Consider the following 14180-nt stretch of genomic DNA (forward strand, 5'->3'; position numbering starts at 1 on the left):
GTAGTAAGAAAAGAAAACGAGAAAAAACTGTGAAAAAGTTTTCAAATTAAGATGGAGTCAGAAAAGCTGTTCATTTCTGAAAGTTATCTTGGGAAATGCCAATGCTAACACAATACTCTGTACTCGGACAAATTAAACAAGCTAGGAAAATTAGAAGGAACAAATATTTCATTGCTGATGAGAAGAATTCAGGAACCTCATGGGCATTAGAAGCATGGAAGAATGATTCTTTGTATAAAATATGTTTTCAAGCATAGTAAAAATGAGGAAGCCAAACTCCTCAAGTGAATTATAGGTGATTGGGGATAGCAGGAACTACAGGCAAAGAAGCTGATCTGTCTGTGAACCCCATCACAAGACTGCTGCTACACATACTCTTGCTGCTGTTTTTTCCCCACTGTACCTATTTAAATGGCACAAGGAGTGACAGCTGTTGCCACCTTGTTGTCTGCTACCAATTTATTTTTTATTTGGGGAGCTTACGGGAAAATATTGAAATATGAAATGCAGCAATGAATGAGGGAAGTCTAGTTGATCACTGCAGTCCTTTCTGAAAACAGCTTTTGGTATATCATTTGCCCTCTTTGCTAGTGCTTTTGAGATTATTCGCAGGGAAGTGAATTGGTGAAAAATATAATACTGGGACTGGTCATGCACATCACTTTTTCATGTTTGAATATGGTAGATCCCTGAATTTGTTCTCAAGGGACCAAAAGAATAAGGTTATGTCTGAAGACTGTGTGTACTCTTTATTGTGCAGTCACACTACATATATACCAAAACTGCTTTGGGTAGCATTTTTCTTATCCTAAGAATCCTGATTGTCTGTGTGGCTTGTTTTGAAGATGCTTCAAGCCTTATAGTAGAGGCAGAATGGTAGGATTCCAGGAGCAAGTAATTGACTGCTTTCATACTTGGGCTCTGCAGCGTGTTTTTGAACTACAGCTTTCATGAGCCCCAACAAACATGACCAATGGCCAGGGATGATGGGAGTTGTAGCTCACCAATATCTGGAGAACCGAAGATTCCCCACACCTGCCTTACAAGGATAGAAAAAAATGTGAGGAAAATTTGCAAGGAGAAAAATGCAAAATGGTGCCATGAAGCAGTAATTTTAACATGCATTGCCTCACAGAAATCCTAAGAAGATGTAATAGGTGTTCACATAGAAATATTTAAGATCAAACTATCTGTTTTTGTCAACTTAAAACATTTATTGATACCACTTTTATTGTTTATTTCTATCATTTCATGGGTTGCTGTTAAAGATGTAATGTCATGGAGGGGGAAACCATTTTTTTTACAGCTCTCCCCCATTTTTATGTTTTCTAAGTCTTCACATCTCTAGTTGCAGTGTATAGGCAAGCTTCTAAACAGGCTGAATAAAATAAAACAAATAAATCACTTTTCCTAGGAAGTTTGCAGACATTGACTGATGTTTAAACCTTTATTTCCATGCCTGTGCATTACAAAGAACAAACTGTAAAGTTGATAGATGTTTGTGTTCTAAGCTATGCACTGAAACGGAGACAGAAATGCTTGTGTGGTTATGAATAAACAAGAAGGGCATAGCTACTAGTGAGTCATATTTCATGTATTTGCATGTCAAGAAATTCTTTGGAAAACATTGCACAAAGATATACAGCAAACACTTCCAACTTTCCCCCCAATAATAAATATACGAAGGTTTGCTTCATATGAAGGAACCTATCTTACATAATCACAATTGTATTAAATATATTGTGTATCCCCAAGAAATGTTCTCTTTTTGTATATGCCTTCCTTGAACACAAGTGCTTCAAATTCCACCTTGGACTTCAACTCTGTTCTACTGCTTTTAGGCAGTGCTGACATTTATGAGCACTGAAACCTTGGTCACAGTAATTTTCCTGGGTTTAGGGGCATCCATGGTGATGGTATTGCTCATCTAAAAGGGGTGACAGTGGACAAGGTCTTCTGAGTTGTAATTTCCAGTAATGGAGCAAAGTTGACTTTTCAGTAATGTGCTGCTGAAAGCAGTTTGCTGAACCAGAACTAAGACTTCCTAGAGGAGAGTGGCAAGAAGGTTAAACAAGAAACCATACAATTCTACAATTAGCTCACTGTCAGAGTTGTATGGCTTATTAGAGATGATGGCCTTTGTCATTTGGATCCATTCTCCTTAACAAAAAAATAATTTTAATTGAATTATATTGCAAAAAAGGCTCAGGTTAAAAAAGGAAAACATTCCTGTCTGCAGAGGCAATATACATAGTTTATTTCCTTTTAACATTAGCCTCTTTTGAAATTAACCTTTGAAGATGATGGGAGAGGACTGAGAAATCCATCTGTTCTCGTAATGCTGATCTTTGCTCTTAAATCATGAGACTGTCAACTTTTTATGATCACTAATATGGTTATTGTAGGTTGACAAATGTACTGCATTAGGGTGGTTGTATGCCAAGGTGGTTTTTAGGACTGGGAGACTCAAGTTCCAAGCCCCAGTCAGTCATCAGGTTTGCTGGGTTGCCTTGGTCAACCTGCTGGATTATAGTTTAACTTTGTTTCACATAATTGCTGTAAAGATTGTCAATGACTTGCATGGAAAACTACCATAGGAATTTTCATTAGCAATAATTTATGTTGATGATTTTCCAAACGCTACTTGACTGAATTGTTCTGCCTTGAATCTCTGGCTGATACTCTTGACTCCCCACCCCCTCCTGCTTCATTTACTGCTCACCTATGTGCAGTCCTCATAGTCTTGCCATTTCCTCCTTTTGTTCTTTGCTATCATAGTCCTTGTCTAAATGTATTTTGATTGCTCCAATCTTATTTTCAGAATACAGAGTTCTGCCCTTAAGAATGAATACTGAGTTGCAGTGCCAGAGTTCACAGCTATCATTTCACCTATCCCCCTTTAATTCTCTCTTTGACACATTAAGAAAATTAAGAGAATAATTGTTGCTTTGTTTTGTTTTGCAGCAACCAACAGCATAGTATGTACTACCTGTAACAATAAATAAAACCTCATCTGATTCTGACAGATGGCATGATCATGAATTAGGATTTATAAAGCTTATCAAACATCTGTGTTTGAGTGCCCTGGGGAATAGACTGGTGCAAGAAACAAAGAAGGTAGTTGTAGAAATAACTGCTGTGGTTTGTATTTGTCTACTGTCACCTTGTAAAAGTAACTTATGCTTGCTTCTTTGACATTGCATTTTGCACTGATGGCCAGATGTGCTTTTCTTCAACAGATGCCAAATGTATTGGTGCTTCCTGTGAGTTATTTATAAAAAAGCATCCAAATGTTGTTTTGTGAAGCTGATCACAAATTCACATATTTGCCCTCCAACCTTATTTTTCATTGCCCTAGTTCTTCACTGTACTCTTCTCCTGCTTTATTGGGTGACTTATACTTCTAGTGGTCAAAATAAATCTTCCAGGGTCTACTTAATCCCTGCTTTCCAAAAGTCAACATCATACTTGCTTTCTTTTTTCATTTAGATGGGCCTGGATAAACTTCAGCAGCTAGAAAACTGCAATCTAACAGCAACCATTTTATGCCGGTAATCTTCAAAATATATAAGTTGTGCAGTAAAGCATCTCTTTGAATGAGAGTATTGTCTTCCTTTCCCTCCAGTGTGAGAGACAATTCTAGCATTGGCCGGGTCATCAAATATGTTACCCAGTACTATACCAGCAAAGAAATTAACAAGTGGTCAGTTTATTGTCTTGCTATTTGATCTTCAAAACAGACACTTGGCTTTAGTCTTGTAGTTTCAGGTTTACTGTTCAAAAGGAACCAGTGATCATTATAGGCAAGTGGTCAAATGCTGTCTTTTATTGACCCTTGTTTGTTCTTTATAGTTCATATGAAAGGCACAAGCTTCACATCTCCTCTGCTTGGGAGCTGGCTTTGGTCCAAAGCTATCTGGGGAAAACCAGAAGGTGTGGCTCAACTTGTAGTGTGTGCATCTCAGAGTAGACTTGCATACTCAGTTTGACACAAAGAGCCAAAGGTTTGAGGTCAGCTTGTTTCTGAAGAGGCAGTGGGTTGGGACTGGAAACACGCAGATATTTTTTTAACACTCTCCCACCAACAAAATGTGTGCTAAAGCAGAAAAAAACCATGCAACTTTAACAAATTTGCCTGTGTGCAAATTTTGCATTATCTTCTACTTGTAGAAAGAGCTCAGCCCATTAGAAATCCTGCTGAACTCCCTCTGGGGCTTCAACAATTGCCCATGCACTTTGAAGGCTAACTTCACAGTTGTAAGTCCTGCAAATTTGCTTTTAAAATATTGAAAGCTGAGATTCTCAAGATGTTGGATTTTGTGATCAGTACCAGACGTTGGTGTGTCTGTGTTGTGGCACAGCACAGAAGAATTACATACACACATGTATATGTCCTGCATGCTAAGCTCTTCAGAAAGATGCACTTCAGGCTGGTCAAGGCAGACAGAGGAGAATGGAAAGCCTTCTGCATCTTTGAACTGGATGATTGGCTCATGAGGTCGAGCAGAGCTGAAAGGAATCTTGGCAACAGCTGTAGTACAGCAATGTTAAAAGATCCAGAGAGTGCAGAAAAAGTTGCTATCATTTATAATCAATCCCTGATGCTTGCTCTTTTGCCCTTTCTCGTAATAATTAAGCTGATGCAAAGGAATTATTGAGCATGCACTCTTCCTCCAGCACTTTGTATTTCTATCATCACAATGTCTTTCCATTTTTGCAACACACCTTGCAAATATTTGGTAACAGGATGATAGCTTCAGTTTGATTTTTCCAGTTCCTAAATAGAACTGAGCAGTGATAGTTTGGGAGCAGAAGTCATGCCAAAGCTGAATGAGCTGTTCTTTGCTACAATTCAGAGAAATTGCTACTGAAGAGGATCCTGTTTATATAAAAATGCAGGAAGTCTCTACCAGAACTCTTTAAAAGAGATTAGAAGGGCAATTCAGAGTTCTACAATAGATGTAGATGAGTTCTTATATATGCTTTTGTCTTGAGACAACTTTGAGAGAGGTTTCATGACCACCCCCAAGTATGTTCTTTAGCGTCATGTTCCTATAAGCTTCATTTTACAAACCCTGTTAAGACATTTGTGCAAAATCTGAAAATGAGGGAACAGCCAAAAACCAGTACCTTTTCATAGTGGCTTCTCACCTCAGCTGTTTAATGAGTTGTTCTGAAGAATACTCATGTATTTAGCCCGAAATTTCTCAGGCAATTTAGGATTTGCAGCCTTTGTGTCTGATTTGAGAAAATAAAGGAAAACTACTACAGACCAGTGCAGAATTTCTCCCTCAGCCTGGCACTGATGTCCCTCTATACTCTATAGGAACACCTTGTACATCCCCACAGGATGCTGACTGTACTTCATAATTCCCAAAAGAACAGCCATTCTCATGATTCATCTCAATTCAAATTAAATCTTCTCAAGGACATCCACATTTTATTTTTAACTGTTCCTTCTCTTCTTTCGAAAAGGAACAGCTATAAAAATTGCTCCTCCTTGTTAGTCAGTCAGTAAGGGGCAGGTGTGTGGTAGAATATATGGTAAAGTGGTCATCTTTATCCACCCAGAAGTAGGACAAGCCTATCAATGACTGCAAGTGGTTCAGGCTGTCAGTGGCTACTTCTGGGTTCGACAATAGGATGAGGCTATTGTAGGCTTCCAAGGACAATCTGGTTGGCTGCCATGGAAACAAGATGCTGTACTTAACCCAAGTAGATCCATGCATGCTGCTAACCTTGTTCACATTAACCTCATACATTCACTGCATGTGGGGGGGGGGGGAGCAAGGTCATTCTAGCAAGCTCTGAAATCTCTCTGTGATTTCAGCTGAAGACATGTGTGTGACTTGGTTTGTGCATAATGGTAAGCTGAACTATGGCTTACCATGATTGAGCAAAGCGTGCCAGAGCGTGCTGATTTGGCTTCCTCTCCTGGTTTGCTTGGATAGAAAGAAACCATAAGCATTGGTTTGCATGTGATACTAAATCAGTGCTCTGGTTCATTTACTCTCAGGAAACAAGGAAGGTACCAACATGCTTGCTCATTGTAAGTCATCATGCAGCTTATTGTGACATGTGAACCAGACCAGGGGATGTTAGATGAACAGAGATTTATACTAAGGACTATTGAGGCTAGGGCCAGGATTGTGTATGTTATGGCACAGTGCATTATTTCCCCCCATGACTGGCTGACATTATGAGACTTCCTGATTGGCTAGGGAGAGATACTCCTTATGCCCTGGCTTTGTCAGCAAAGTTATATTTCCTAGCTGCTGATCAAGGTCTGCCTTCAGCTCTTGAAACTGATTGCAGGAATCATGAGTTTGGGGAACATTCACGGCAGTCTAGTTCAGAGTACAGTCACCCACCCACCGCACCAGCCCTGGAAAGGATTTGAACTTGGGTTTTCCATCTAAACCAGGGGCCAGCAAACTTTTTCAGCAGGGGGCTGCTCCACTGTTCCTCAGACCTTGTGGGGGGCTGGACTATATTTTTTTTGGGGGGGGGGATGAACGAATTCCTATGCCCCACAAATAATCCAGAGATGTGTTTTAAATAAAAGCACACATTCTCCTCATGTAAAAACACGCTGATTCCCAGACCATCCGTGGGCCGGATTTAGAAGGCGATTGGGCCAGATCCGGCCCCTGGGCCTTAGTTTGCCCACCCATGATCTAAACCCTCTGCTGTAGCTGCTTTGTTCTGCTGACTGCCCTTTCCAAATATAATTTGTTAAAACTCAGAAATAATGGAGTCTTGGCTGATGTGTCCTGTGTTATTAACATTTGCCACTGAAGTTCTGTCTGCAAGCTCAAGCTTTCCATTGTAGGATATTGTACTATTACTCATCTCTTTGAATTGTGAACATCTCTTTGAATTGTGAACATACAGCATTTAGATAATGGGTGAACATTGCTGAACAAGAAAAGCACCTGTTTTTGTAAATAAATGTTTACCATCAGCTGTCATTGCAGCCTATATATGGTCCCTGAATTTCTAATGTAAAATGTTAAAGACGCTCTTCAAAATTATTTGAATTGACAGTCCACTTTACTTGGAAATTGTGATGATGGTATACCTGACAGCATTTTGTGTAGCCAACTGTTGAAGAATATGTTTTGAATGCCCCACACTTCGCAATGGGACAAGCTGGGTAGAGGTGAATGTTATGCAGAATCAGCATGTCTAAGGTAGAATAAAAAATCCTCCAAACACACTGCTGTAAATTACTGTATGTGCTGGAAAGAGACAAGCATGGAAGCTTAAGCCATTTTTATAACCTTCACTTTGCGCAGCACTGTTTTGTTGTGATATGCGTGTTGAAACCAGCTTGGCAAGTTAACAGGATTGATAAGGTGCTGTCCCATGCTTCCATACTTAGTACTGTTAGATTGGCATAACATCTTGGGATTGACAGATACCGCCCTTGCTCTTGTCACCAATGTTGTTTGTCCGAAGCTAGGCATGGAAAAGCTTAGTTAATTGCTATGGTTGAGAAGTAAAGGTTAACCTAACTTGATAAGATCTTATATACAAAACAATACCTTTTTAGTCAGCCTAGTACTGATGTGTAGGTGCCACACTTTGTTTAAAAAGAAATCTGGTTTTAAACTATCCAGTTATAACACATTTTGTCCATTGTTTTTTTTAATGTGTGTAATTCAGTACCCCCGTGGCAAACTTAATTGGCCAGGATTTGGAAGCCTGCTTAAGTGCTTTGTTGTTCTTGTTTCTTCTTTAAACATTGGTAGAGTTCATTGTAGATTGCAGTTTACCTGGATCTTTATGATGTATTTGGAGGAGTAGGGTTTGCAGCAGGGCTTCTTTTTTCAACTGGAACTCACCGGAACTGAGTTCCAGCACCTCTCAGGTGGGCGCCATTACCATTATAAGAGAACAAGGGAGGCGTCCATGGTGAGTTCTGGAACCTCTTTTTCTAGAAAGATAGCAGTGGCTTTCAGACAGCTGCAGTGGGTGCAGAACTCTCCAGAAAGGTCCAAGCTTCCTGGATATCTCTAGGATGGGGATGGGGAACCTCAGGCTGGGAGCAAAATGTGGCTTCCCGGACACTCATATCAGGCCCTTGGGACTTTTTCTAGTTCACTCCCAAACTTTTCCTGCTCGGCAACCCTCTTTGAATGGTTTTGCCTGGCTGGCATGTGTGCTTGAGCTGTCATAATGCTTTTTGCTTACCTGGATGGCACAGGGAGGTGTGTGTGTGTAATGACATTAATTGCTCCACTCATTTTTGCCTTTGGCCCATCCCAATGCCAGCATGAAGTCCCCTAAGGTTATCCACATAACTTTTTCAGACTTGTTAACTTCTTTGAGAGTTAAATACATGAAACAGTGTGCTAGGTTGTAGTTTCTAAATGATACATGCATCCAGTTGTGTCCCTTTATTCACAGAAGGCTCCCTGATCTGGCAGAGACTTCCCTGAGGGGAAAGAGGGGAAATGATTTTTGCTTGTTCCCCTCTTCCTTTTGTAGTCCCCTCTTGCTTCCACCACCCCACAGTCTGCTCCTGACAGCTGGGGTGGTGTGGGCTTCAGGAAAGAAGGAGAACTTGTGGAAATCATCCCCCTTTCTATTCACAGAAAAATCTGCTAGTTCAAAGAGCCTTCTATCTTTGGAGGAGCGTGATTGGATACAACCCATGGTTTTAAATCTCGTTGGGGCAGTTAACACAGATTCTTTGCCCTACATAAGAATCCACACATGTTTACCATGCAATATGCATTAAAAATATATTTTTAATGGAATTCTATACCTAAAATCCTTTATTTATATGGAACTTCCTACACAATATTTCTTTTAGAATATATTTGATTGAGCATTCATAACTGTTCAAATTTAAATAGAATGATGTAATCTGAAGAGAGATAAACTAAAAGACCAAATAGAAGTAGCATTAACTTCACAAAGTCTCCATATCTCTTTTATTATTTGTTTGTTGTTTATTTATCATTTGAAGCTGTTAAATTTTCAACTACAGAACTCCTCCTGAAATTTTTATTGCCCATCTCTTAAGAGCCATTTTTCTGCTTTACAGTTTTATTTCATGGCATGGTTTCTGCAGGTTACTCTCATAGGGAAAACATAGCATAATATGGGAAGAAGATATATTTGGTGATGTCCTTTTGATTGCACATGACAGCTCATGTGCTTATTAAGAGATGGGGAAAAGCAATATGCTTCTTCCTAGAATGTGCAAGGTTTGCACTGACTGAAGCGGAAACAGTTAATTAGAGCCATCTGATGTTTGAAAACCAAGGAAGCAAGTCAGTGGGTTTTGAGACCCTCCCCCCTCTCCTACTTTCCAATGAGCTTTGCTTCTTGATGGTTTTATAAAGCAAACTCTTGCAAGGAGGAAAAGAAGTTCATGCAACTAGGTTGATGCTGTTGCCTTACCATTTCCTCGTATTGCAGCAATGCAGTTGAGAGAATGAAGAGGGATTTGTTACTAAAAAGGAGAGAAGCACTTTTCCTTTAATAGGATGATTTAAAAAGATGTCAGAAAAGGACCAAATTCGAAAGCAAAACAGAAGGAAATTGAGATATGGAAAAAATGAGTGCCTTACAATGCAGAATTGGTAGTGGAGGTGTATATACAATTCTAGGTCATGGCAATTTCAGGCTTCTGAATCTTATAGTTAATGCATTTTACATCATATTTAGGCTAGATTGCATATGTGTAGGGTAGAGTGTTTATTTATGTCTCTCCATAGTGGATGGTCCTAGGATGGGCCTCATTCACTACAAAATACAACTAAGCACAGTAAAATGACATTAAAATGGTTATAAATTCATAAAACCCAGCACACTGATACATTTAAATACTGCTCCATAGCGTTTATGAAACACAGTCTTTGCTGCTTTCATGATGCTACTGAGTGATTAAGGGGAAAAGATTTGGCCCTGCTACCCTTTTCACAGACATGGCCAGCCTGATAGTGGTGGTCTACCAAACAAGGCCCCTCAGAAAACCTAATGGATTGAGAAGATGCACATAGAAGCAGATGTTTTCCTCTACTTAAGTTTAGCTTGCATTTTCTTCTGTCTGAGATGTAGGAGCACAGTGCCTTAACTTGGTAACCATAGAATTTTCTGGTAAGTTCATTTCCTGCTTTTATAAAAGAGTTGTGTTTCTCAAACGCCATGGCTTTCAGAGATATTAGCTGTGGTTCTTGCATACATTGCCCACAAGACTGAAATGTTAATCCTTGTTTAGTCAAATGAACTAGGTGTGGAACCCAACACCAGAAGAGGAGAAGCAGGGTGCCTGTAAAAGCGAGATGGAATGAAACAATACATTGCAAATTGTTATAATTAGGGTGTTTAGCCATTTGAAAACAAGAGCTTAACCTCTCTTTTGTCTGCTAAAGATTCAGAACAGCATTTTTGTAAATCATTCATTACTGCTTGCAGCGCTGCTGTATAAAAGAATAACTTCTATTGTTGTCAGCATGGCATTTCTTCCAAATCCATTTCATTCCACTCGTAAGGAAGAGGAATGAATGGGACAGGACAACATAATGAAGTTACCTTCTTTTCTCCAGCTTTTTTTCAAATGAGTGCAGTTAACTTTAAACATATTTTCCCTCACATGCTATATTAATATGGGTCATTATTTGAAGTCCTACATTTGTGCAACAATTAAGCTGCAAGCTGGTGTTCCCTGGGGTGTAGTTTTAGCAAACAAAACAAGACTCTAGGGATTTTAATTCTCTCTTATGCCGTTAAACAAGGACATCATGCCTGACAGCATGTTTTCTCTTACAGGGGAAAGTAGACCGGTGCTCTGATCCAGCATGCACAGTTGCTCTTATTGTTCAGGGAAAACTACTAACAACAGAGGCCTTGTGACCTTTTCCTCCTTCAGGCCACTTTCCCCCTGCTTATTAATCACAATAGCAATAAATGCACTGTCTGGGGAAAGCATCAGATTATCCAGCTGCAAAATGTTATTGTTTTTTGCTCTTGAGAAACGCAGTATTCCATGTGACCGGAGGACAATCTTGCGTGTATGCAACGTACACCAAAGAGAAACAAACACACACATTTATAGTCTAGTAAGCTGCTTGTGTGGAAAGGCCCCTGTAATCTGATTTAAGAGTTGCTGATACAGGATTGAGTCATGTAAATGAATACTGGAACCTCTAGAATAACGCTTGTCTCTTTAGATCACTATCTGGTTAAAGTAATGGCTTTGTGCAGCTGCGTTTTTAAAGAGAGATGTTCATTTAACAGCAGTGCCGAAGTAGACACTGTGTTACCATCATCGCACACAAATGTTCCCTGTCTTCCCAGAACACAAAATTCACAGGAGGCACTTCGTTTGTCACCTGCGATTACTGCTTCGGCTTCGCTTGGGGCCACATCATGGCATGAATTGACTGTTTCAATTTTATTCAAGCCAGTTCACAACGCCGCCGCGCAAGAAGGCCACTGTGAACAAGTGCAGCATTCATAATATCCTTTTTCTCTCTTCTGTTTCCTTAGACAAATTCAGAGAATCAACCAAAGTTGCCTGAGATGGGGACAGAGAAAAATCAGAATGTGGAAAGCCAACCTTCTATGCTGGAACTTCTCAGTGATGTACCTTTCACGCTTGCACCACATGTCCTGGCAGCGCAAGACGCATGCAATGACTTTCCCAGACCGTTGCTCTCCTATGATGTCAATGACAACCTAACAAGATTTTGGTACGATTTTACGCTTGAAAATTCTGTGCTGTGCGAATCGTAGTTGTTGAATCAAATGTACCTTGATCACTTGATGTAAAATACCGAGGCGTTGTGTGCTACGTAGCTCAACTACTTTGTGACACAATCTGAGTCATTGTCTGGTTAAGCATTGACATTTTCCATCCACTGTGATGTCCCTTACAGAGTTTGAAAGTACCTGTGCCAAATCTGGCAATTCCGTTATAATCTTCAGCTTGAACTCCTTGAGCAGAGTTCCTTTTAATTCCAGATAAGCTATCTAGGTGTTGACATTAGTTCAGGGCTTGCCTTTTCAAAGGAAGACATTGCATATTACAAGAGCACTTTGATTTAATAAACGGGTAAGAAGTACATGATAGTGAATAAACTGGCTCATTTTGGGAGAACAGCCTTTAAGTTCTCTAACATTAGGCACAACTTTGTAGAAACGTTGAACAGTGCCAGATTCTATTTTACCCTTTTTATGAAATACAGAATTGTCTGCATCCACAGCTCAGAATGGGCTGCTGGTGTAGTTTTGGGGGTTTTCATACTATATTTCCTTGGGACTCAGCAGTTTTTCATTTGCTGTTTGTTTTCATCAGCACATATGTTTCTGGTTTATATCTTGATCAGCTTTTCCATTGCAAACCTCTGTACCCACTAGAGAGTGAAATCTGGGTATGTGTTTATGCACACACACACACAAAAGTTTACCACTGATCCTATAATTTATATGGGTCAAATGTAAAATTGATGGGTTGGAGTATTGGAAAAGATCAAATAGTTACATGTTTAACTATATGAGGTATCCTCTGACCCACATATTCAATTCACAGGTCTTATTCCTGCTAAAGTTTAGCTGAACTTCCCTGTGCTCACTATTGTAGTGTATATGAATAATTATTGTGTGCAAGGTTCATTTATTTTCTTTTTACCAGGGATTGAGTGGAAGAGGATACATTTGTTCTGTGCCAAAAGCAAGTATTTCAAAAGGAATGTGCAACATGGTTATTTAAAAACATGATACACATTTTAAAAATTAATATTCTGTGACTGCCTTCCCCAACCTAGTACCACCCAGGTGGTTTTGACTATGATTCCTATCAGCCCTGACTTTCAGCCATGCTGTCTGGAGGTTATCAGGCTGGGGAAAGTTCCTCTGTGGGATGCATCTTCTAGATTACATTAGATACACTTAATTCCCATCAAAATCACTGGGATGCTAGTCATGCCTTAGGTTCCATTGATGTTAGGGGAACTTATTCTGGATCCACTGCTTTGCTTTTGTGTTACACTAACAAATGTTAAATGTTTCCTTAGTGTCTATGTGTTTTTTTCTTGAGAAAACTATGTTATAAAGTTTGACAGATCTAGGTGTGCCGTATATTTGTATGTGTGCAATAAAAGCTAATTAAATGTGATATTCCTTTTGAAACTGGAAAATAGTGTCCTTGCATGTTCAGTTCTGTAGCCGTGTTTAATCAGATGTCACAGAAGGGACCAGACATTGTTTTTAATGAATTAGAGATTTATTTAATGGTAAATGAGAGATGACTTTCTATTAATTAACTTGAGTGATAGCTTAGAAAATCTAATTTGCACTAAATTCTGTATGATGTTGCATGCATATCAGCAGAAGAACTAGATTGTGATCATATTCTAGGATATGAATAATTATTTCTAGAGGAAGGAATAAACAGTTTAAATGAGGCTGTTAGAATTTATGTCTCTTGCAAATTTGATGGCAAGGGGGTCTCAATCCCTGATCATCTAGGTTGTATGTTGTACTATTCGTTTTTGTTCTTTATTTTACATTAGCCATTATATTTTGACTAGTCCAAAAGCAATATTGCCACTACTGTTGTCCCGTTTTACTCTGTTAAAAAGCACTTTGCAGTATAATCTAAAATATACTTAAAATTAGATGTAACGTACAGTACAAAACATAAGCTAATATTTCAAAATGCTTTGCATTAAATAAAAGGCAGGCAGCAGGACATACTTTTATATTTAGCATTTCTTTTTTATTGTATGATTATTTTATGATTCCTGTAATAATTTACATCGAAGTAAGTTTCACAGTATATATTTTTATTGGGGCTCCAATAAAACACACAAAAGTGTTACAATGAAGGTATTTGTGTTAATATTTTGATTGTTTTTTTTATTGTGTTGCTTGTTGTGAGCTACACTGGAGTGTATTTCTTTGTTGGGGCAGGTATTAATAAAATGAAATAAATCTATACTATTAAACTGTCCCTGCAGCAGATCTTTATTGGTCTAATGAGTTCCAATTATTAACAATTGGGTACTGGAGTGTTGTGACATATTGGAGGTGTTCTGTAGCAGAGTGACAAGTGGGAGGGGCTTTGGGGCAGTTATTCTGCAACTGACAATTCCTCTGCAATGTCAATTATTTCTACATTTACATTTGTTTAGAGGAGCCTGTGAGATTGGTAAATCTCAGCT

General features: G+C 39.0%; 1 protein-coding gene across 6 annotated transcripts in view; it reads left to right on the plus strand.

The window, feature by feature from the left end:
- UMAD1 (UBAP1-MVB12-associated (UMA) domain containing 1) overlaps nucleotides 1-13969 on the plus strand; it is a 37141-nt gene extending 23172 nt beyond the window's left edge. For 4 of the 6 annotated variants that reach the window (XM_080975123.1, XM_080975122.1, XM_080975121.1 and 1 more), the window contains exons 5-6: nucleotides 3490-3551; nucleotides 11506-13969. In XM_080975123.1, coding sequence (XP_080831249.1) covers nucleotides 3490-3551; nucleotides 11506-11698 — 255 coding nt within the window. In that variant the 3' untranslated portion in view covers nucleotides 11699-13969. The remainder of the gene's footprint in view (nucleotides 1-3489; nucleotides 3552-11505) is intronic. The other 2 variants (XR_013978053.1, XM_080975125.1) reach the window with 2 other exon arrangements.
- Nucleotides 13970-14180: the final 211 nt, after the last annotated feature.

Source organism: Podarcis pityusensis (genome assembly GCF_964106645.2).
Source record: "Podarcis pityusensis genome assembly, chromosome: 12".
In the NCBI taxonomy this organism is placed as follows: domain Eukaryota; kingdom Metazoa; phylum Chordata; class Lepidosauria; order Squamata; family Lacertidae; genus Podarcis; species Podarcis pityusensis.